Source organism: Curcuma longa, chromosome 4 (assembly GCF_044706935.1).
Source record: "Curcuma longa cultivar G26 ecotype Majalengka, Jawa Barat chromosome 4, ITB_CL_G26_1.1, whole genome shotgun sequence".
Taxonomy (NCBI): domain Eukaryota; kingdom Viridiplantae; phylum Streptophyta; class Magnoliopsida; order Zingiberales; family Zingiberaceae; genus Curcuma; species Curcuma longa.
The window spans coordinates 7,199,274-7,224,108 of NC_133864.1; the positions used below are offsets into that span (position 1 = coordinate 7,199,274).

Here is a 24,835-nt window from a genome sequence, read left to right on the forward strand (position 1 = left end):
ACCATAATGGCTGTAAAAAAGAAAAGGCGCCATACTTTTATTCCGTAACGAGGATTTACCCAAAATCCTACCTGGTTTGTTATTGGCAATCGCTGCGAATGTTTCGTTCTTTTTGTTAGCGTGCCCAAGATTTTTACAAAATCTAGTAAAGCTTAGTTAGCTTCGGCACGCCTGCGCCATTCATAATTCGCTCGCCTCTCCTCACTATTTCGGAAAAATCAGTTTTTTAGTCTTCGGGTTCGTTTGGGCGGCGACGGTTCCTTCGCTCCCATTCGTCCTCGAGGTCGGTAGAGCTGCTTGCTAGGGTTCACTTCGTGCCGACCTCTCCGACCCCAGTGTCGGTCGCGCCGCTCGCTTTGAACGAGTAAGGTGCGGTTTTTCTTTGATTTTTCCCCACGCCTCCTTCTTATTACTGCCGTTTCTTAATTGTATCGGACATGTGTAGCTGTCGTCGTGCCGCTTGCTTTGAACGAGTGAAGTTGTGATATGTATATATATATATATTTTCCACTGTTTACCCCTTTGTTTACGGGTCGCGATAGGTGTTGCTGTCGCATTCTATTCTTAATTCTGAAAAAAAAAGCGACGGGATTGTTAGTTGTTGACATTGTTTCCGAGTTCCTCCCCCATCTCAGGAACTGATCTGATTTCTGAGTTTATCTCCGTGATTGTTTTGGTGGGTTAGGATGTCAAGAACTGAGGCTCGGGCTAAGGTAGAGAAGCAGATTCTTATTGATTTTTCCTGTTTTCTTGCTACAAGTTCGGATGATCTTCCTGGGCCCTTTTTTGGATTTTTGGCACTGGAAATTTATTGCTTGGTCTGATTAGGTCGATTCTGAATTTGTTTTTGTACATATGCCTTTACCCGGAGGCTAGTCTCTGATTGACACAGCAAGCATCCGAAATTATTCGCGCACTTTCTGTTGTATTTTCAAAATGGAAGCTCTTGAATTCTGTTGATTTTTTTTCAGTTCCAGTTTAATTATCCTTTGATAACTTTTTTAATATGTTGATCTATTCAATCGATCAATTGAACACGTATATGCGTTTGATTCTATGTATCTCTGGAGGTTTGGGCGCTAGTGCAATCTGAAAGTTTAGTGTATGTTATCTCTGACTCTTTTTTGTTCTTTGTGAGATAACCAAGGTAATGATCGATAATTGTCATTCTTTGGTGTGTGAAAGTAGTATGAACGCAAAGGGTACAACAAATCTGCATCTTTTCCAATGAATTCTCTGATCTTCTCTAAATGCTCTTGAGGGGTTGACTTTAGTTGTTTATGATAATTTCCAATTTCACGCTGAAAACTAGTACTCATCATGTTTCCCTGTAAATGGCAAATTAATTTGCCCACTGGTATGCTGACTGACTTGTTAATGTCATATTCACATCCCTCTTCATTTTTGGTTTTCTATGATGGCATATGCACTGTACACATAAAATTCTCCATCGATGGACTTATGGCACAAGATTTTAAAATTTCAACCATGTAAAAATACTTGTCATTAAGAACTTCTTTCTCTTAATGAAGTCGTCATTTACCTGTCTGAATTGTGTTTGTCATGTATAGTTGCATTAAAAGGTCTGGTTGATTTTCATAGGTTGTTTTGGGACAAATAATTCTGGAAGCCATTAAAAATCTTGTTAATGAGCGTGGAATGATATTATCTCAGTGTTAACTATTAATTTATTCATCTTGTGTAACTTATCTGCAGAATTTAAACTTCTAATGCTGTTTGTCTTTTGTTTAACTGCATGTTCTACTAAAGTATAGCATTCGGAAAAAGTACCTTACTGTGAAATTCACTTGAGATAATTATCCACTAAAATTTCAACTTTTATAAATATAAAATGATGCACTTAGTTGTTACTTATTGATCATCATCCTGTCTTGGTTGCAATGGATTGTTTGTCTAAAATATATGAATGCCTTTATGCAGAATCCTCTTGCTGGTGGCTTGAAGCCAAAACCAAGCAGTTCTCCACATATGGCAGTCTCCATGAAAAATGTTGATTCAGCTTTTCATGGAGCTGGGCAAAAAGCGTATCCTTTTGCTCAAGTTTATTTTTGCATTGTCGTAAGTTTACCTTCCAAAGTATAGTTGTGCAGTATGAAATATAAAGAATTTATTTATTTTTAATAGAACAAATATCATTGTTCTTCTTGAAATGTCTATGTTCATGATTATTCTATGGAAGGAATATTTGGAAAAATGTAAATAAAATTTACAAATAGTCTAAACTTATCCCAATTTAATAAATTTATTCTACCATTAGTTATAGATCAAACTAAAATATGTCAATCATTTGATCTGCATGCCTTTCCTGAGCTGCATGCCGTGAAATCTTAACTTCAAAATTTGTTTCCATTGCTTGTATGATCTATAAAAATTTGAGTTGATACTTCGTCTTGCATTCTAATCTTTGTAGACATGACTAAAAAATGAAACAGCTAGTGGTGTTATTGGGATTGTTTCCACTAGTTAGCATGATGTTTGAGTAAACAGTGTTTAAGTTAAGTATTTAATTGTTGACTAAAAGAATTTCCTGTTAGAATAATCACAACAATGCAGAGAGCAGATCTGAGACATTGCATACAGATTAGTATGAACTAAAACAATTGAGGGAGTAAAAAAACAGAGAGTTCATATCAATTGGATCCTGTCTAGGAATGCCTAATTGTGAGTGATGATGTTAAGCTCTCTTGTTGCATGAATTTCGTCAACATGATCACAAATTACAACTATGCTACTTAAGTATTAATTTTAATGGAGTGCATGTGTCATTTAATCGTTATATCCCCTCTGCACATTGTGCCTACTGGTTTTGTTTTGCTTAATAATATATAGTGGACTTGAGATATGGCGTATTGAGAACTTTTGCCCAGTCACTGTACCAAGTTCTTCACATGGAAAGTTCTTCACTGGAGATTCATACATAGTTTTGAAGGTATTTTGCTAAGATTTTCGACAAATCCAACTTTAATCTTTTTTATTCTTGTCCAATATTTCTTCACGAGAATGAACATAGACTGTCACCAACTATATACCTGCTGTTTTTTCCCCTCAAGATAGTTACTTCAAGGTGATTTTGACAAGCAGCTTATTATGAATCATGCAAATATTTCAAGTTACAGTTGGGAGGAGAGAGCAGAATATGCCATGCCATATTGAATTGGAATTGTAATTTCATATTTCATATTTTTTATCTATATTCCTTCTGATGGAATGTTAAAATTTATTTATTATTGCATACATACAGATAATTCTTCAAAATGAACATGATATTTTGTTACTTGAACTTCTTGGGTAACCTTATGTTCATCATGCACCAACTTATTGTTGATCTATAGATTCACCTTTACCCAGATAGTCATTTTTGTTCTAATATGGATGCTAGTAAAATAAACTTAACATTTTGAGATTATGATTGTCCAATGTAATGTTTATATTGTGTCAGAACATGTAGTGCACTGTTATACCTTGTCTGATCTTTCTAATTGATTAAATAGTCTTTGTTTTGCATAATTTCTCTGTTTTGGCATGCATTGTTTTCTCCTCAAGTTCTAGATATCATAGATGCTTCTAATTTGGCTTGCAATTGATGTTGATGATGAATCATAAACATATAGCTTGGGCCCTTATTTTATATAGATTTTCAATTTGGTTCATTGTAGAATATGATGTTTCCAATAGTCAATTGCCTAATTGACTCAAATCACTCCACTTGACTAAAATTCAGCATAGTCAATTCAAGTTGAAACAAAACGATAAATTATCCTGTTTGTGAGTAGGAACTTCTCGAGTTAACTATCAATTCGACTGTTCCAATTGATTGAATCTGCTCATTAATACTTCATTCATTGACTAAGACCTAGAAACACTTATTTCTTGGTTGAGATCATGCTTATGTAAAAGTCCACCCCAAAATCAAGATTGCAAATCATTCATAATCTTTTAAGATTCTTATGACTCACTTCATGTTCATGCGCCAAGAGACATTTATTCCAAGTCTTGCTTTGCCAAGAGGCCTTCCCTTTGGGTTTTCCGTTTATGCCAAGAGGTCTCACCTCAAAGCTTTCTCATCTGTCAAGGGGTCTTGCCTAGAGCCTCTAGGTGTTCCTCATCTACGAAGAGGTCTCACTTCCATATCTTCCTCATGGCAAGAGGCCTTCACCTTCATGTCTTCCTCATTTTTCAAGAGCTTTTGCCTTCGAGTCTTCCTTATTTGCCTTTGGGTTTTCCTTATCTGCTAAGAGGCCTTGCCTCCTGTCTTTCTCATTGGCACCTACCTCATTCGAGCATCTATCAAACATTTATTGAACTTTTCGATCTATCAACATCCATTGAACTTTTGCATTTGTTAACGTTCTCTTGGTCTTCTCTATCAACCAAGATATTTTTTCATTTACCAAGTATTTGGTCAACCTTAATCTGCTTGGACTCAAACTAGCAAGTGCAATTGTTTTTACACCTGCACACTCGACAAACACTCAGGAAACATGATATGATTCTAACTTAAACCTTTTGCACTTATAGTTGGGTGCATGAGTGCACAGTAGTTCAGTCATACATGCGGATGCATATGTAGCTATTATTAAATAGTTATTTTAATTTTTTATTTATAAAAATTATAATTTAAATAATCATTAAAAGCTTAATCATATAAGAGGTCCATTTGAGACAAAACCCATGATTTACTGATTAACATAATGTGAATAATATTTAAGTTTTTAACATGTAATTATCATTGTCATCAAGTTGTGTTAGTGCCTGTCATTTGTGGTTGGTTATATGGTCTTATCCATCTATTGAATTAATTGAATCCTATGTGAGACTATATTACCAGCTGGGTTTTAACATGCAGCGCTTATGCAAACACTTGTTTTCTTTTCTAAGTCACAAGGGAGCCACTCCTTTACACTTGCCATACCTTTTTAGTCACGTGAGCTCTTCCCTTCTAATTTAGTCTTTTAGTCATGGCAACCCTTCCCTTCTAATTTAGCTGATTCTATGTTACTGCAGTAAACTACATGTAAGCTACAATGGTCATCTTCATCTTGACTAATCTATACTCAGTTATAAATTAAAGTAATATATTGTAAACTACATATAAGCTACATTTGTCATCTTTATTTTGTCTAATCATACTCAGTTTATATGCAATTGCATGAGAACATACAAGTATAAGCAATGTGGTAAATCAATTGATACACTGAAACTTATGTGTCACCATGAAACACTTTAAAACTCTTGTGGCAGACTAACATACTCTTGAAGGCTTCTATGTCTTTTTATGCCATTTATGATTTCCTTTGTGTATTTTCCCTAAGGCAACACTTCTACTGCAATAATAAAAACACCCCGTTCCAAGTAGCAATTAGTAACTGGGACATTGAGTTAACTAAGTGGTACTGAAGTAAAGTTTTCTCTAAGGTAATGTTTCTTATCCTTTTTTTCCTTCTATATATACTGGGATTGAGTTAACTAAGCGATACTGAAGAAGTAAATTTTTCTCTATACCTATCTCTTGAATGCACTTAACATTTTGGTTTTTCAAATATTTACTGTGTCGAATAATTGTTCTTCTTCTCAGACAACTGCCTTAAAAAGTGGTGCTCTTCGTCATGATATCCACTACTGGCTTGGAAAAGATACCACTCAGGTCTATTATGTGCAAAAGCTTGATACTTAAGATCATCAATTTTATGAAAGAAATGAACAATCATCTTAAGACTGCTGTGGAATGTCAATCTCTATAGGATGAAGCTGGAACTGCTGCAATTAAAACTGTAGAGCTAGATGCAGCCTTGGGGGGACGTGCTGTTCAATATCGTGAAATACAAGGCCATGAGAGCGAGAAGTTCCTGTCTTATTTCAAGCCATGTATAATACCACAACAAGGTGGCATCTTATCTGGTTTTAAGCATGCTGAGATCAATGAGAGAGAGCATGTTATTCGTTTATTTGTTTGCAGAGGAAAACATGTTGTCCATGTCAAGGAGGTAACTCTTTCACCTAACAAAAATCTTGTATCATAATTCAACTATATGTGCTTGAGTGTTTAAGCTGTTCTGATCAGGTACCATTTGCTCGGTCATCTCTGAATCATGATGACATATTCATACTGGATACGAAGTCCAAAATTTTCCAATTTAATGGATCTAATTCCTCTATTCAAGAGAGAGCCAAAGCTCTTGAAGTTGTACAATATCTCAAGGATACTTACCATGAGGGGAAGTGTGAAATGGCAGCTGTTGGTAAGCTATCTATTCTAAAGTTCTGAGGTCTTGTACTGACACCAGGGAAGTTTTAAGATATGGTTGGTCCATGATGGGCAGAGGATGGTAAGTTGATGGCTGATGCTGAAGCCGGAGAGTTTTGGGGATTTTTTGGTGGCTTTGCTCCTCTTCCAAGAAAAGCAGCAAATGAGGACGAGAATAAAGTTGAGACTTTTTCCCAAAAATTGCTAAGGTAATATATTGTCAGGAATTCCATATTTGGTGTGGAGTTTTATGTTGTAAACTATGATATGAATTCTGAGCTGACTTTATTATGCTGGAGATTTAATAGAAACCATTTGCCTTTTCAGAGTTGAGAAAGGACAACCTGTGTCTGTCGAAGCTGAATCATTGACAAGGGACTTGTTGGACACAAATAAATGCTATTTATTAGATTGCGGAACTGAAATTTATGTATGGATGGGAAGAAATACATCTCTTGATGAGAGGAAAACTGCATCTTCTTTGGCAGAAGTAAGTTGATTGGCTCCTGATTATTTATTATTTTCATTTTAAAATGTGAACCACTCAGATATTCTTTCTCTATCAAATCCTGCATGCTTGCTATTGACAAATTTAGGCCTTAGATGAGCCATTTGCAGTGACAATGACCTCTGTTCAAGAATATGTATTTGTTTTGAAAGTGAATGGAGGAGAGTTCATTGTGGGTATGTCAACTACTGCTGTATGCATCCTCTACTAGAGAAGATGGCAATGGCATGGTGAGAAGCCAATGGGTCGAAGGGTTGTTGGTCTATATTACACAATGCAAAGTGTGTGCAGTTCCTTATTGCATGTTGAGGGGAATGCCCTTTTGCGTCACTTGAGGTTGAGGTGGTAGTTCCTGAGCTCCAACTGTGGAGATTGTTTAAGCTCTTTAATCCCTGTGTCATCTAGATGTCCATAATTCATATCCTTGGGTCAGGTGTTGTTGATGAGCCCTTGAACGATCCATGTGGTTGTGAGTCCTCATGACCATGCACAATGATGCAATCATGTGCAATTCAGTATCAGCTGCTTATAATAGCATTAACTTATCCTTTTGCCTTTATTTATCTTTATATAATAATTTTTATGCACAGCAATGCTGCATTAAAGTAAGAGGCCTTTAGACTCATTTTTATTATATTGTGTTTATATTTGTTAATGCATATGACATACAGGATTTATTGCGTGAGTCTATCAGATCACATGCTCATTTTATTCGGGTCATTGAGGGTTTTGAGACTGTAGTATTTCGCTCAAAGTTTGATAAATGGACTCAGACAAGTGAAGTTACTGTAACTGAGGATGGCAGAGGCAAAGTTGCAGGTTAGTATATGATGCCCATCCTTTCAAAGATCCTGCAATGCTGTTGTTTTTGTTGATGCCTTATAGATTAATTTCTTTTTTTTTATGCAAGCTGTAATATGGTTTATGTGTCCTTTTGTAGCACTTCTTAAACGCCAAGGACTGAATGTTAAGGGTCTCACAAAAGCTGCTCCTGTAAAAGAAGAACCTCAACCATACATTGACTGTACTGGAAATTTACAGGTGTTTTTTCATTCATTTCTTTGTGAGATTTATTGAAAGAGGACAATCCCAATTGCTGATTTGCATTTAAAAGACAAACAGTGACATATTGAATAAATGCACAGGTTTGGCGTGTTGATGGCAAAGAAAAGACCCTTCTTTCTCAATCTGATCAATCAAAGTTTTTTAGTGGAGATTGCTATATTTTCCAGTATGCATTTCCCGGGGATGATAAAGAGGAATATCTCATTGGCAATTGGTTTGGGAAGAAAAGCATAGAGGTTAGTTTTTTGACATCGTTATTGTACATTTTTACTGAAGTATCTTGAAAACCTTGGTGATTAACGTAGGTTGTTATTCTGGAGACTTTGTTGTTCTAGACTTGTAGCTAAACTATTAATAACAGAAGATCTTAACAGTGTAAAAGGTTAGCGGTTCTATATGTAGTGCCAATTCACTGCACTAGATATCAATCCTGTTTGCTTTCCAACAGTTTCTTACAATATTTATGTTGCTTATTAGGAGCATAGTAATCAACATTGCTATCTGGACCTTACAATCCAAGTTGGGTTAAACAATGAATTGGGCTAGGATATTATAAGTTATGATCAATCCTTTGTGTCTTTAACATTCCTACATAGAATCTCAGTTTCGTCGATTATAAATATATTTAAAAATGCTTTCAATTAGACATTTTAAAGGTTAATATTAATGAAAAAAATATTTTATGTTCATGCCATTGAGAAAATTTTGAAATTATATAAGATTTTTTTTCATCTTCTAAGTGCAAGAATTCTTGTAATTATTATTATTGTCATCCTTATGGCTATCAGTCACGTTGCTACTTGATATTTAAATGAACACTTTTTATTTTCAATATGCTATATAATTTTATTTATACTTCATGATATTGAAATGATAGTGTTTTAAATGTTTGTATCAATATTATATTTTGTTAAATTAATGTAATTGTAAAATATTTTAATTAAATTTTGATCTTGTGATCTGAACCTATGGACCTCTTGCATTTCTAGGTAGCATCTCAATGATGACAACCTTCATTAGGAACGTAAAAATATTTACAATAGTTATAATTAACTTCTGTTCTTTGTTGCTTTAGTTATATTCTTCCTTATTTCATTTTTGATAAGAGAATATCTGGGATAGAATCTTACTTTTTGGCTCATACTTCACCCTTTTCAAAGAATTAAAGAGCTGCATTCTTTTACATGTACCTTCTTGTTTATGACGCATCAACATTTCCTCATTTTCTATATTATTCCAAAATACATGCTACTTGTAGGGCATTATACTCCTCAATGACATTCTATACGGTATACCAATGTTCAATTTTGCATAGCAATCCTAAATTGTGAAAGATTAACAAGGTTGGTAAGTTTTAAGCTAGGGTATAGATATTATTTTCATTTAGCTTGTAAAAGTCTTATAAGCAAAATATAGATCAGAGCTGAGAATGATAAACTCCCAAACCTAATACTTACATGTAGGTGAAACACAAAACTTTGGACAGTGCACACAAATGATATTTCCTTCAACTTTAGACCAACACATTGACAAAGAGAGGGGATAAAGAGTTATCTCAAAACAAATTTCTCGATTAGGATTCTCCCTAAACTGACATATACACAAAACACAATAGGCTGAAGGAAAGGAAAATACAATAGCTTGAGAGAAAGAAAAAACACACAATGGTTTCTGGTAAAAGATGGATAACACAATTCGTCTTTACTGGGATATAACAAAATGAGAATAAGATGTTTTCTCTGATCAGGTCTTCACTGAAGGTGTTTTGTACAACGTTATCTTTTGCTAGAAGTAGCAAACTGAGAATGCAACATTTTCTCTGAGTACATTTTCGTTGGAGATAGAACATGATGTATAGAGGATGCCCTGAAAGAAGGAAGAAAGATCCCCTCACAACACGATTTGAAGATGGTCAGTGGAGGCTACATTGCTGTTCCTTGTTGGAGAGGAAGGGATCACTCTAAGTTTGACTGGATTTGTGCTGATTGGACCTGGTCCTTGGATTGTTAGTTGGGATTATTCACAACATGTGCTGGAACAGGGAGCATGTGCAGTAACAGAGTAGAGACGCTCCATGATGAGATGCATATCTAGATAGTGGTGGCTCACACAAACAATGACAATGGTGGAGCGGCTGACAGAGGTGGAACAAGGTGACATTATTCAAGGGATAAGGTGCTCAATTGTTGCATGGTAGGGGAAACAAATTTAAGGAGTAAATGAGGTACAACAACAGAGAAATCCCAAGACAAATCAATAGAGGATGTAATAAGTCAGACTAGGGCTTCTTGTAGCTGGAACAACATGGAGGAATTATAGGAGATAAAGGGATCTCTCAGCCAAACCTGTTGATTAACTATGATGATCATGAGAGCCAAGATCAAGTAGCAGAGATGATCAATTTATGGAGAGCAGATGCTGGGAAAGTAGCTGATGAGTGCCTAAGAAAAATGTAGTCACGTCTAAACTCATTCTGCATAAGGTCAAGGAGGGATCAACTGTACAAGCATCTGATGACAGAGAAAATCCTCAATACTGTAGGTTCAATCATCTTGCAGGTGGAGTTGTGATTTCAGAAGAGAGTTAAAATGTAAGAAAAAAATGGTAATCTCATGGGCTTCCATTTGGAGAACAAACCTGCAAGCTAGAATAGACGATTTGAGTGTTATGGTGTGAGAGGAAGAAAGGGAGGAAGGTACCATGGTCAATGTTACATATGAGGAAGCACAAGGGGCAGGAAGAGATTCATGTGGTGCAAGGGGGAGATTCTCAAAAGTGTTGCTCGTATGGATGATTATGGTGTGTGGGCAGAGGCATTGGCAGCAACCAAGTCATGGAGACGCTAGCAGTTACTAGGTCACAAATGTTAGTGAAGGTGTTGAGCACAAAAATTGTTGAGGAGAAGAGGAGGTATTGTACTTAAGCGAGAAGAGAAGAGGTGACACAACTCAAACTAATCATGCTTCCAAAAAACCCCCTCAAACTCAACTCACTGAGAGGGAAATATTTTTAAACTGAAGACGTCTTAATACATAGGCTTCTAACCCCTTTTATAGACTCGAAAAAAGGTGCAAAGGGTTGAATACAAGATACCATGTCAAACAAAATAGGTGAAAAGGGTTGAATACAAAAATTCTATATTAGGGGTTAAGGGAGTAACTAAAATGTGATAGGCAATAAGGATTCAATCTTTAGAATAATAGTTTTAGTTATAACTGAAATGAGTGTGGCGATTGGTGATGTTTGTAGAAAGAGCATTAGTGTTGGTTTGAGTAGAGTTAGCATACAATTTTCTTGCGGATTGTTCATTTTTCATTTCAAGGAGAGTGTGTTGTGAATTATTTAGATTGTGAATGCTGACTAGTTCATATTCTCCTATTTAGATTTCTTTTTCCACTTCTCTTATTTGTTTCTTAGCCTGGGTGTTGTCCTCTGTCTATTTGTCTAATTCCTTTTTTTTTCCAGAGACACTAAGACTGTTTTTGTAAGTTGATATATATTGAATGAATGAGATAATTATAGGCTTGAATTAATCATTCTTACAGTTGAGTTTCATATAATGCAATAGGCATTTGAAGGTTCTCTCACATCTAAGGGTTAATATTCTTGGAATCATTTTGTCATTTCCTTGTGATTTTGTGTGCATCACTGCAGGTTGGTTTCCCTCTTTTATTGGAATTTCATCAAGTTACTAATGCACAATATTTTTAAAATTTTCTATTATTTTTTACATGTCTTACTTCAATACTGAGAAAATTCATCTAATTAATTAGATAAATAATCTAAGTTTGAGACTGTTCCTGAAACATTGTATATTGAAGTCAGGGTGTGTTACTACTTTGTGACGTAGTTATTAGCGACATTGCTTGTACTGAAATTGAATTTTTGTAGCCCATTAACAATTGTCCGTTGATAGCCATTTTAATTTTCTTCATGCTCATTAGAGAAGCAACTGACTTGCAGAAGAAAGCATTAATATCCTTGTTAATCTGAAGCTTCTGCATGTGCAGGAGGAGAGAGCTGCAGCAGTATCACTTGCTGCAAAGATGCTGGAATCTTTAAAGTTACAGGCTGTTCAGGTAATTATAATGTTCTCATCGTGACCTCAAATTATGCTATAACCAGAATTTGTTACATTAATAAAACAGGACTAACCATTCATTCCCACTTACTTTCAGGCTCGGTTTAATGAAGGAAAGGAACCTCTATTATTCTTCTGTATTTTCCAAAGCTTCATATCATTCAAGGTTTGCTTCTGCAGAAATTGTTGCTCATCGAATCAACTCCACATGAAATATGTTTAATACATTGTTTTGTTAATTTTGTTTGGCTTGTGTACTGCATAATTTCACAGGGTGGTCTTAGTTCTGGGTACAAGAATTTTGTGGCAGAAAATGAGATTCCTGATGAGACTTATTCAAAGGATGGCATTGCACTTTTCCGAGTTCAAGGATCTGGGCCAGAAAATATGCAAGCAATTCAAGTTGAACCTGTATGTTGTGTAAAGAATGTTTGGTTTACTGCATTCTTAAAAATGTTATCTGTGATTCACTCTTTTCAAATAATTGCTTTATAAATGATGGACCTTCATGACCTTTTCATCTTTTTCTATCTTCTTTCAGGTAGCATCATCTTTGAATTCATCGTACTGTTATATACTGCATAGTGGGGAAACTGTTTTCACATGGTCTGGAAGCCTAAGCACCTCTGTGGACCAAGAGCTAGCTGAGAGGTTGCTTGATCTGATTAAGGTTCGTCAAACTATGGTTAGAAAGAATTATGTTAGTCATGTTGACCTTTGTATACTCACTTATTTTGTATATTGTTGGATGGATCAGTACACTTTCCTCTTTTTATGGTTATCCTTATTGCATAGACATTTTTGGATTTAGAGGAGCTGTAAACTACGCTAATTGCTAAAAGATCTATGCTTTTGAAATTGTACAAAAACACATTTTCAATATCTTTGTTTTCTTGTACAACAACTATTAACTATGACTGCTTCAAACCTTTTGCAAGAGTGAGTTATGAGCTTCATTATATTGTTTAACTGGACATGAGTGGACACGTGTTCAGCTATTACAACAACAAACCATATTAATCCTAGCTATTGGGAGTTAGTCACACTGACTCTGTTTTTTTCCCATCGAACTCTATAAAACTCTAGACAAATATATATTACTAATGATATCCATATTTTTAATAACATAAGGAACAATTGTATTCTAATTTCTCATACATCTACTTATATTGTGTGTCAAATTTTGCAGCCAAACATGCAGACAAAATCACAAAAAGAGGGAACAGAATCTGAACAGTTCTGGAGTTTGCTGGGAGGAAAATCTGAATACCCTAGTCAGAAACTGTCAAAAGAACAAGAAAATGACCCTCACTTGTTCTCATGTACATTCTCAAAAGGTAGACCATCAGTGACATCGTACTACTAAATGTCTCCATTTATGCTCTATCAATATCGCTCATATTTATTCTTTTTTTCTTTTAAATATTTCTCTACATCAAACTGAATATTCTCCTACTTCTGTGGCGTACATGAAGGCACCTTGAAGGTATGCAGAGCAGCTCTTCATTATATGAGCTTGACTTGTTTACCTTATCATTAAATGAGTCTCTTAAATGTGGTTGTGTTCTCTTTGCAGGTGACAGAGATTTTCAACTTCACCCAGGATGATTTGCTGACAGAAGATATATTTATTCTCGACTGTCGTTCAGATATTTTTGTTTGGGTAGGGCAGCAGGTTGACTCAAAAACCAGAATGCAAGCTTTAAACATAGGAGAGGTATGGAGAAAGAGAGAGCATATCTTTCAATTATTTTGTTTCCACTTTTATCTTTCTCTTCGAATTCATGAAGTTATATCCATTTTAGAGGACTATGTTTCTCTTATTACTTATTATTTGATGTGTCTATGATTTTGGATATTTCCTGCAGAAATTCATTGAACAAGACTATCTTCTGCAAAATATTTCTCCAGAAACACCGCTGTACCTGATAATGGAAGGGAGTGAGCCTCAATTTTTCACTCGCTTTTTTTCTTGGGACTCATCAAAAACAGCAGTAAGGATTCTAAAAGTTTAAATTTGTTTTGTATTGTCGATTAATATCATTTTATCAAAGGGTTGAACCTACTCTCCTGCAATGGCTAGGGGCTTCTGTGGCCTACTTTAGTAGACAAATGTTTGATTATAGCTCAGTTTGTGATACAACAGAACTAATTAAGCTTCTTCTGGTTTCAGGTGCATGGTAATTCGTTCCAGAGGAAGCTAGCAATTGTGAAGGATGGAATAACTCCAACGTCAGATGTGAGTTCTCAGATTCTCTTGGTTTATTGTGTGACTCGTAGATAGGAAATTGAAGGTGCCAATCTCTTGTTTACTCAACCTAGGAAGGACACAAAGGGTACTTTCTAATAATGCAGACCAAGTTTTGTATTCCTTTTCCTGCATTTTGTAAATAACCATATAAGTTTTTTTGGGTGATCAAGAATGGAAACTAGTTTGCCTTATGTGGCCACATAGAGCATAGGATTTTAAAGCTATAAGCCTTTTCTTGTCTATGATTCTTTGCCAGTTTTGCATGATTCAATATTTTCTCTCCAATTATACTATCGGCAATTCGCTAAGATCTTTCCAATTGGATATTTATCTTCTCATCAGAAGCCCAAGAGGCGAGTGACAGCGGCACATAGTGGGCGTTCTAGTGTGCCTGAAAAATCTCAGCGCTCAAGAAGCATGTCCTTCAGTCCTGAGCGCGTTAGAGTTAGGGGAAGATCCCCTGCATTTAATGCAATAGCAGCTAACTTTGAGAACACCAACGCAAGGAATCTGTCAACTCCTCCTCCGGTGGTTAGAAAACTTTTCCCAAAATCTGGTTCACCTGATTCGACAACAGCAGTTCCAAAATCAGCTGCTGTTGCCAACCTTTCTTCTTCATTTGAACTCCCAAAGGAAGTCAAGATACCAAAATCATTAAAAGGTATGCAACTATTTTCTCAAGTGAAGAGAACATGTTGAAGGTTTTTATTCTGCTCCTAAAATCTCTATCCTCTGAATCTCCTTTACTGAAGTGAGTCCAGAGAACAAAGCTGAAGTGGATCCCAAGGAGAGTATCACTGGAATGAGCGATAGAATTGAAGTGCTCACAATACAAGAAGATGCAAAGGAGGGTGAAGCAGAAGATGAAGAGGGGCTCCCAATATTCCCCTATGAACGACTTAAAACTACATCTACAGATCCTGTTACTGAGATTGATGTGACCAAGCGAGAGGTATATCATCTTACTGACTAGTTCTAAACCATCATCTTTTTGAAGGTCTAAATCTGTCTTCCAACTCGCAGACTTATTTATCCTCGGTCGAGTTCAAAGAGAAATTTGGCATGTCAAGGGAGGCCTTCTTCAAATTACCCAAGTGGAAACAAAACAGACTTAAAATAGCTCTTCAGTTGTTCTAACACCCCAGCTCACTCCTAATCAGCTTGTGCCGATGGATCGAAATGCGGTGTGCACATTCTACTACTATCTTATATTTGAAGTTGTGATTGTTCCTTCCGAATTTTAGTTAGTCGGGGAAAAGAAAGGCTTCATAGTAAAGAAAGGGACAGTGTCAGTGTCTTTTTTAGCTGCTTCGAGTCCCCAAATGTTGTTTATTCGTCAACACAGGTTTTGACCCATTCTTTCTGTTCCAGTTTGGCTGTGGTATTCTTTTTGTCGACAAAGCTTGGTTTGCGGGCTTGCTTTTTTTTATTTTATTTTGGCCATTTTTTTTCAAGTGACTAAAAATGGGATGTGTCCCAATAAATTTAGGAGTGCTTGAAGTTGTAATTGAGGCTTGAGTTGTGTATACAGTAAGCGTAAACATATTTATGGTTGGAGACGAGCTTGCTCCTGCTCCTTGCTTGTCACTGCTGTTGCATAGAGTTATGAATGGAGTCTACGGTTGTTTACTGCAGTGTGCACGTCGAGACCAGTGTGCAATTTATGCATATCTGAAGTTACTCTTTAAGATATTTATTTCATTTAGAATTTAAATTTTATTTCCTTTCTTGCTCCTTTGGATGTTTTACAATGTATGGGAGTGTATTTTTGTTTTTTCAAAAAATGGATAGCCAAAAATAAACTAGTTGATTAATGTTCTGTTGATAGTTTCTAGCAAAGTGTACAAATAAGTGTCTCACTACTTCTTAATTTTATTTACCATGTCGCGTGAAGAAGGAAACCAGCATAAACACCTCCATAGGATCCCGAGTTCCTTCTCCCTCAATCAATTCACTACTCTTGTCTACAAATATATAGTTTTTTTTATGTGTGAAAAAGGCTCATAAGTTTTTTATTTTGCTGTATTTTCTTCACTGAAACAATGTTTTAGAAGGCCGAGATGCAAATGATCAATTACCACTAGAAAATTCAGTAGTAGCTTAAACCGACAAGTAATTCTTATTATACTTCTTCCACCTCTCATGAGAGAGAATATTCTACTGAGTACTACTAACATGATATCCAAAATAAAAAATAAAATTAGACTTGGTAAAGAACAGAAGCAATAAAACTCTCGAGTATGCATCATTGTTCAAATATAATTTTACTTCGCCCTCCCGTACTGGCAATTAATTATACAGTGTAGTGTTGTTGGATTGTGTCAATGTCAAGACCTTTGAGCTTCACCACTGATTCAACATGTCCCTTCAAAGTGTGCAGTTCACGAAGCCTGCAGGGTGTTGAATGTAAAAGATTTTCAGAATTCCCAAAGTTTATGAGAAGTTAAATGTTCATTAAATATCTCTGGATTACATAATACCTTGCGATCTCAGCTCGACGTTTGGCTTGTTCAGCAATTTCTGATAGTTCTCTGTAGCCATTGTTATCGTGGAAAATGTTAGTGGATTCTGGAGGTTGGAGTCCATGCAGCGTCCTCTGTGCCAAAGCCCATTGAGCTTCCCTTTCTTCCTTGCCATAATCTTTCTTAGTAGAGAAAGCAATCTGAAACATCATAAATTGAGTAGAAATTGGCGCTTGAGTTTAATACAAACACAAAAGTCTATACGAAAAGAGTAGAAATCTTTAAACAGATTTTCTATAAAGGCACAAGCATTCCTCCATACCTTATTGTTGAGAAGGTTATCCCAAGCTTTTCCACTTAGAATGTAGCGGATGGCAAATTTGAACCAATCCAGAGGGAAGAAGGTAAGAATGCTGAAAAGCCAGATGACACCAGCCCATCCCCAACCTATACCTTTGATTTTAGCAAAACCCCAGTCGGCATAGACAGCTATGAGGGTTGCAACCTGAGAGAAGACTCAATGATGAAGCCTTACAGTTTACAAGAAGTGCATTCTTCTTCAAATACTAATCTGACTAAAAGATTCACTTACTAGAACAAACATTCCAAGAAAAATGCCATCATGTATTCAGGTAAATATATATGCACTTAGATTGTTTACTAAACTGTGACAGTAAGTTGGAAGGTGATGAGCATGAAACTTACAGAGGAAAAACAGTGGAGAGGAGGAACTTACAAGCTGTGCAATGATAAAGGCACTGACTAGGAGGAGTCCTGGGCGCTCGACAAAGCACCAGCTGCGCGACCGTGTAACAAATATAAGAGCTTGACTAACAATACTGACTTGGAGGTATAGAGCAGCCATCATTTCATCATTGTTGTCCCTCAGTGATCTAACTCCGAATGCATTCTGTAAAAAATCATAGTTAACATTACTGTTCTCGTGCAGCACAGTGGAATCCATTTGTATTAGAATTGTGTGTGAAGAGTAAGTATGATTCACTGAAAGGATTTGATAAGAAAGAACAGTGACAAAAAAAACAATGAATCTTAATTCTTAATAGCAATACCCGGAGCAAAATAGGTTCATAATCAAGCTGATTTCCCTAGACATTTTCCTTGTGCAAGGAAAGAGAATAGCTACACTCACTTTGAAAAAGTTGGTGCTTTTCATGGCCCAAAAGAATAGGACTGTCATCAGCGCCAAATAAGTGCCGAGAACAATTCCTGTAGCAAATATTTCTTTTAACTTCCAACTGTCAGGCAATGGAGATGGCTTCACTCGATCTTTCGAAATAGTCATGATTGTACCTTCAATTGCCGAACACAGTATGAAACAACCATGTGATCCGAATCTAAGGGATCAAAATAACAAGCAGAACTAACAAGATGGTATTGTCTGCTTTAATCTGCACTTACCATCGTTTAGGATGGCAATAATTAAAACCATGAATGGCGAGAAATCAAATTTCCATATGAGTGCAATAAGCATAAAACCAAGCTGTAAAAGTAGAGGCAAATGAGAATCACAGAAATGATCACGCTAGACTTGGAAACTCAAAATCCTGTCAAGGATTGAGCTCGTGTGGGAACTTACAACAATCCGTATAGTGATCGAGACAGCATAAATCTGTGGTAAAACAAGAAAAAAGAAACTCAATGACAGCAATAGAGAAGCCTTTGTAATTGAAGGAATAGCGGCAAGGAAATGAGAAAATACGCACGGTATAATTCTTCATCCTCTGGAAAATAGCTCTGCTAGTAAGCACAGCACTAATGATGACACTAAGACCAGGTTCAGTAAGAACAATATCAGAAGCACTTCTGGCAGCATCTGTTGCATCGGCAACAGCAATACCAATGTCAGCCTTCTTCAAAGCAGGGGCGTCATTCACTCCATCACCGGTCATCCCACATATGTGCTTCCTCGCTTGCAACTTCTTCACAATCTCATACTTGTGTTCTGGTCCAGGAAAACCCATAAATAAGACATCAATAGAAGATCAAATAGCACGACAATTTGTATAATGACCACCAAGGCTACCTGGGAAAACTCCTGCAAATCCATCAGCCTTCTCTATCAATTCATCCACAGGGAGTGCAGCAATTGATGCATCCTTGTCTTGGCCAAGCAAAGAAGAAGAAGGATACATATTTGTGCCCATCCCAAGTCTCCGCCCTGTCTCCTTCGCAATAGCAAGCTGATCACCTGAACCAAAGAAACTTAGTAGAAGATGATGGTTAACAAAATAACAACCAGGGTAAAGGAAGGAGAGTTCACTTACCTGTGATCATTTTGACATTAACGCCGAGGTTGAGGGCTCTGCGGATAGTTTCGGCACTGTCATGTCTTGGAGGATCAAAAAGAGGTAACAACCCTACAAATTGCCATGGTGCCCCTGCACTCTCTTTGGACTTCTCTGGAACTTCCTGGAGGCGAAAGATTATCAACTTTGAAAGAAACCAGAATTCAAACATGAATACTTATAACTTCCATGGACACAAACAGCAGACCTGTCTAGCCACAGCTAGTGATCGCAGCCCGCGTTCAGCATATTTATCAATTACTGAATGAACCTTAGTCCTGACATCTTCTTTGCAGTTGCAAAGGTTCAAAATCTGCTCTCAGAAGTTGAATCCCGTGAGTGATAGCAATGCATGAATTATATGCTACGGGAGAAAAAACCAGATGAGGGGGAAAAAATTACCTGCTCAGGTGCACCTTTACTTACACGATGCCAATTGTCATTGCCATCAATATAGGTGAGAGCAGTTCTTTTGTCCACGGGATTGAAGGGAAGAAAATGCACTTCCCTAATACTTGCTCTTGCCTGTCCATGAGCAATGAAATCGTCTGACTTGACTTGTATTCAGTATGATCATCCTTCATCAGCAATAGTTATATAGAACTTACCTCCTTTGGGTCTGCAAGCATCCCTACCATGGCAGCATCAATAGCATCCTGATTTTCTGTTCTTGATGCTCTTGCTGCCAATAGGACCACGTGCTCCTTATCCACCCCTTTTGTGAAAACCTCAATAAGATTTTTGTCGACGCTCAATTTGTTGAGAGTTAATGTCCCTGTTTTATCACTGCAGAGGACGTCCATGCCAGCCATCTCCTCTATCGCGGTCATTCTCTTTGTGATAGCACCTTGTTCAGATAGTCTGTGCGATCCAATAGCCATAGTCACAGACAGGACGGTTGGCATGGCAATCGGGATACCTCCAATCAAGAGGACCAATAGATTATCAATACCGTCCCTATATCTTCTGTGCTGGATTGGATACATGACGATGATCTCAATGACCATGCCGACCGCAATGGAGCAGATACAGAAGTTACCAATGGCAGTCAGCACCTTCTGGAAGTGTCCAACTTGGTTCGTGCTGTCTACGAGATGTGCTGCCTTTCCGAAGAAGGTATGAACTCCAGTGGCAATGACAATGGCCTCTATTTCACCCTGCTTGCAAGTTGAGCCAGAGAACACTCCGTCTCCGGGATTCTTGGTAACCGGGAGAGATTCTCCAGTTAACGCGGACTGATCAATCTTCAGCGGATCCCCTTCGAGCAGACGTGCATCAGCTGGGATTATATCCCCAAGTTTGATACTAATTATGTCGCCTGGAACAAGAATTGCCGCGTCCTGTTCACTCCAGCAGCCATCTCTAAGAACCTAATTGAGCCATCAGACTACCTCTTATTAACATAATTTCATTCAGATATAATCTAGTTTTAGAATTTTAAACTTTGAAACAAAACGATTGATCTAGGAGAACGAACACAACAAGCACGTGCCTTTGTCTTCGGGGCGAGGCCGGCCATTAGTGCGGCGGCGGCGTTACCGGCATTATTTTCTTCGATAAAGCTGATAGTGGAGTTGATGACGAGGAGTACGATGATGCCGATGAAGTCTTGCCAATCCGGTGCCTTGTGGTCTCCGTTGGCCAAGACGATGGCCATGATGGCGGCCATCTCCATGACCCATGAAAGGGGGTTCCACATGAAGCCCAAGAACTTGAGAATCTTACTTTCCTGCAATCACACAATCCACACACTGATCAGTCTAAATACTGATAGATGATGAACAGGAATAAACACGCATCAAAAGTATTTTATAAATTGCCTTTTTCTCTTCGAGCTTGTTTGGACCGAAGATTTGGAGCCGATTGGCTCCTTCGTCCGTAGTTAGACCTTCTTTGGTGCATTTCAGCTGCTCGAACACCTCCTCTATGGGAATCCGTTCCTAGAAGAACAAAATAGCCAGCAAATGAAACAAAAAGACTCGCAAAGTCGAAATCACACTGGCAAAAAAAACTGCAACTTTTCTAGACAACTTTGGCAGATTCCAGTGAAATCAACAAGTGCCTCGGTGAAAAGTTTAAATCTTAAAAATGAGAAACGATCTGAGTAAAAGCTGTAATGACTTCGTTGCGCAGACAAGTGGAAGCCTTGCATGCGTCCAATGAGCCTCGACAACCACAGACATCGAATAATCTCGCAACTACACGACAATTTCCATACCTACTTTTTCAATCAGAGCGAGCTAACCGAGGAGACGAGAGGAAGGATCGAAAGTTAGCACGTTGTCACGGATCAGTACTTACGGAAGTACCCGAAATCACGACAAGTTAAAAGAGTGTTCTTTGTAGTTCTTTACTCTTTGGCAGAAGGAGCACGTGAGAAGACGACAAAATCAAGCTGAAAATGAGAGAGGAAATGTCGGAAATATAATAAAAGAATGCAGCATCAGATTTGGCATTGCTTTCCTCTCCCTCTTTTTCCTCGTCGGCTAGACCTTTAAAGCTCGAAGCCGGAAAAAACGCTTTCGTGTTCGGTGTTTCCATAACCTAGAAAACATTGCATGATCTAGAAGGCCGAAATCATCCATTTTCAATTTCAAAAATCTCACTTGGGCTCTTGATCCCAAAAGAAATCGATCAATGTGAAAAACAATACGAACACTAAAGCAACAAAAAAGAAAATAATAAACACTCACAAGGTCGACGGTCTCGTTCTTGATCTGCTCCAAGCTGATCTCTTTCTCGCCGGCCATTTCTGCCGCCGAGGAGGCGCCGACGATCGACGAATTAGGTATCACAATTACCAAAACAAAACCCTAGAAATCAAAATCGAAACTCCCAATCACTCTTCCAGTGATCAAGGTAGAAGCATCAGCGGAGGAAGGAGACAGAGAGACAGGAGGCAGCATCACTTCGCGAACCGCCTCTATTTATAGCAAGAAGCCGGCCGCCTTCCTCAAGTGGACTACCTGTGGGACCACGTACCCGCATTTCTACCCGAACCGGCCGAAGTTCTCAAAATCCAGCCCCTTCTTTCTTGTTACGAGGTTAATAATTAATTTATTATTTAGAAGAAAAAAAAACAATCGTGGAAATGAACGGCTAAAAAAATCTAAATAGTACAATGAATAATCCAAATGACAACCATATAAATAGCAAAGAATAATGTTTTTTAAAAAAAATCTTTGTTTAGATTATGTGATTTTATGAGTACGGCCGTATCTACTTGTTCGTGGATACGGAGATTATGATATTAATTTATATGATTTTACGCATAAGAATTGTCATCCGGACAAATCACATCTCCTCCATTTCTCCGACTTCTTTTTCCATGTGCAACTTTGCTGAGAATTATTTCCTTGATATTGGAGAAGATAAAAATAATTAATTAAAAAAAAAAGAAAGAAAATGACAAGTTGATCAAAGATATATGTATTATCATCCGTACTATTAAAAAAATAACGGTTAAATATTTTAGTCATCCTAACGGATTGACGTGTAAATTTCTGAGAGATAATTTTGAAAAATAATAAATAAATCTAAAAATACTCTAAGAGAGAATTAGAATAAGATAGATTTTGATAAATAATTTTGTATGAGAAAAAAAAGATTAAGGACATAAAAAGTATTTATACTTGTGTCCATGGATATAAGTAACCTTTATAAAGTGATCAATGTATCTAATCTTCGAAATATTAGTATCTGTTTAAAATTTATTTCAAAAATACGTGTTATCGTTTATGGTATATTCCGATATATGCATTTTAATTGTTCATATCTTTCGGGATATTTTTTTTATTTTCTGAGAGAAACTTAACCTTAGGGTTTTATGATTTCACAATTGAACCGATTTTATGGGCTCAATCTAGAAGCGGATGAAAAGAGACCCAAAGCTAAGATGAAGTCGACTCATAAGATCGAGTCAAGGTCAAAGTCGGGACCCGAGACTAAGATGAGATCGACGTATAAGGTCAAGCAAAAGCTGAAGTCAGGACCTAACGTTAAAATAAGATCGGCACATGAGGACGAGCAGAGGATGAGATTGGCATATGAGATCAGGACTCGAGGCTTGAGACTAAGGTCAAAATCCGAAACCAAGTAGAGGCCGAGATCAGGATCCGACTCTTGAGATCAAGGTTGAGCCCCGCAGACCCAAGGCTAAGATTGACAATTTACTATCCTTCAAGATTTCTTCAATCCTCTTGATTTTGACTAATATCTCAATATTATTCTAAATCTGGGGTCACATGGCAGTAGGTTTCCGCTGTATAAATAATATATAAATAATTTGAAATTAGCAAGGATGTTAACTATGTGTATTGATTGATTGATTGTGAATATATTTAAAAGAGGTTTTATAAGTTAATCATTAAGGAAAAATTATTTGCAAGTATAAGACAAATTACAAAGTCTACTTGGTTTGTGCGAAGATCACGCTTTTAGTTAATTAATTTATTTAATTAGTTCCAAAATTCAAAGTCTTAATTTGGCCATTACCGTTGCGTTGACTTGGACTAAAACTTTGGATCTTTCAATTTAAACGGTTGAATTCAAAATGCAAACGTAACTTTTAAGTCTAAAACCGCAAATTGATCTCGATGTTTTTATTATTTCGATAAGATTCGATCGATTTCCCACTTCTAATTTAAGCGAGACACGATGTGATGTGGGCGCACGAACAAATACATCAGAGGGGATCAAAGTCAACGCCGGCAAAGTTATTAGGCGTGGTTCAGTCAACGAGTTACCATCATCGAGTCGAGCGGCCGGCCACAAAAATCGAGAGGGATTCAAAGGATTCAATTAATTAAGTGGAATTCGTAGCCGTCGAGTAATTAATGCAAGTCAAGCTTGGCATATTCTCATAAATATGTTTGGACTCGTGATACGGCAGATCCAATGGCCGAGTCAAACCTTGCTAATTGTATTGTTAAAGTCAACTACTTTGGGCTCTAATTATACTGGTTAAATTTAACGGTGGATTCCAAATGGGCGAATTTCAAGGTATGCAGATCAACTAGTCCTTATAATTTTTTATTAGGAAATGGTTTAATCGAACCGAGGAATGGCTATTGGTCCGGTCCATACATTTAATATATAATCTTCAGCTCCTCAAGCCCGGCCTTACAGTTCGACCCTGTCCCGAATTGAACCGAGTCATTTGAGCCTAGGCCGTGTTCGATTCAGGTTCAATCCATCGAGCACCTGCGCAAGGAGATGCCTTTCTCGGATGTTATGGGCTATGAGCCCATGAGCACATATATATTTATTTCCTATAAGAAACTTAATTGTACAATTATAAATGAAATAAATATTTATGAATAAATTTGATATTCCACTCAATAAGAATTTATTTATGTTTATTCAACCCACACAATATCAATTAAATAAACAAACTTAAATAATTTAATAAACTAAACGAATACACTTGAACACATATATATTCAGCTTATTAATATTCATGAACATTAGTGAACAATGTTGTTGAACTATGTTCATTAATAAAACTTCTATCAACATACTAAATAAACAAAGAAACTTTTAAAATGAACAAACAAGTTTATATTATCCAACTTAATAACTAACCAAAAAAGTTTAAAATATAAAAATTTCCAAACAATCAAACAAGTTTAAATTACAAATTCGATAACATCTAAATGAATTAAACTTTGAACCAAATTTGAACCAAACTCAAGATCACAAAAAAAAAAATCAAATCAAACTTGAACAACTATTTTAATGGTTTAATTCATTTAGACTTGACTTAACTCGGTTACCTTGTCAAACAAACTTAAACACCACAAAATTTAACTTGCTTAACTCATTTACAGCCCTACTTAATTGTATTCTAGATTGGGACGACTTAACTAGTCAATGGTTTGAGTAAACGACCCACGAGT

General features: G+C 36.8%; 2 protein-coding genes across 2 annotated transcripts; one reads left to right on the forward strand and one right to left on the reverse strand.

Moving 5' to 3' along the window:
• Positions 1–538: 538 nt before the first annotated feature.
• LOC141828691 (villin-5) lies at positions 539–15,757 on the forward strand. The gene is made up of 23 exons (XM_074716150.1): positions 539–713; positions 1,942–2,045; positions 2,851–2,950; positions 5,597–5,665; positions 5,763–6,005; positions 6,083–6,260; positions 6,342–6,474; positions 6,593–6,755; positions 7,445–7,592; positions 7,714–7,814; positions 7,919–8,074; positions 11,849–11,917; positions 12,017–12,085; positions 12,193–12,330; positions 12,461–12,589; positions 13,109–13,256; positions 13,395–13,405; positions 13,496–13,636; positions 13,788–13,913; positions 14,093–14,158; positions 14,513–14,831; positions 14,923–15,122; positions 15,194–15,757. The coding sequence occupies exons 1-23, from the start codon at positions 687–689 to the stop codon at positions 15,305–15,307; spliced, it is 2,952 nt and encodes a 983-aa protein (XP_074572251.1). The 5' UTR covers positions 539–686; the 3' UTR covers positions 15,308–15,757.
• Positions 15,758–16,281: 524 nt separating this feature from the next.
• On the reverse strand, positions 16,282–21,688 carry LOC141826814 (plasma membrane ATPase 4-like). The gene is made up of 16 exons (XM_074714117.1): positions 21,632–21,688; positions 20,759–20,878; positions 20,431–20,667; positions 19,547–20,308; positions 19,341–19,463; positions 19,147–19,251; positions 18,918–19,062; positions 18,677–18,841; positions 18,357–18,595; positions 18,230–18,262; positions 18,052–18,133; positions 17,783–17,943; positions 17,369–17,542; positions 16,955–17,137; positions 16,651–16,832; positions 16,282–16,560 (listed from the first exon to the last, which is right to left on the reverse strand). The coding sequence occupies exons 1-16, from the start codon at positions 21,686–21,688 to the stop codon at positions 16,464–16,466; spliced, it is 2,865 nt and encodes a 954-aa protein (XP_074570218.1). The 3' UTR covers positions 16,282–16,463.
• Positions 21,689–24,835: the final 3,147 nt, after the last annotated feature.

Bases quoted from the DNA above. Each gene is read 5' to 3' on its own strand.
- LOC141828691 (XM_074716150.1), top strand. From the start codon at position 687: ATGTCAAGAACTGAGGCTCGGGCTAAG. The intron at 8,075-11,848 runs GTTAGTTTTTTG...CTGCATGTGCAG, and splicing joins TTGGGAAGAAAAGCATAGAG to GAGGAGAGAGCTGCAGCAGT. The intron at 11,918-12,016 runs GTAATTATAATG...ACTTACTTTCAG, and splicing joins TAAAGTTACAGGCTGTTCAG to GCTCGGTTTAATGAAGGAAA.
- LOC141826814 (XM_074714117.1), bottom strand. From the start codon at position 21,688: ATGGCCGGCGAGAAAGAGATCAGCTTGGAGCAGATCAAGAACGAGACC. The intron at 20,309-20,430 runs GCACGTGCTTGT...TGGCTCAATTAG, and splicing joins GCCTCGCCCCGAAGACAAAG to GTTCTTAGAGATGGCTGCTG. The intron at 19,464-19,546 runs GTAAGTTCTATA...GCTCATGGACAG, and splicing joins TGCTTGCAGACCCAAAGGAG to GCAAGAGCAAGTATTAGGGA.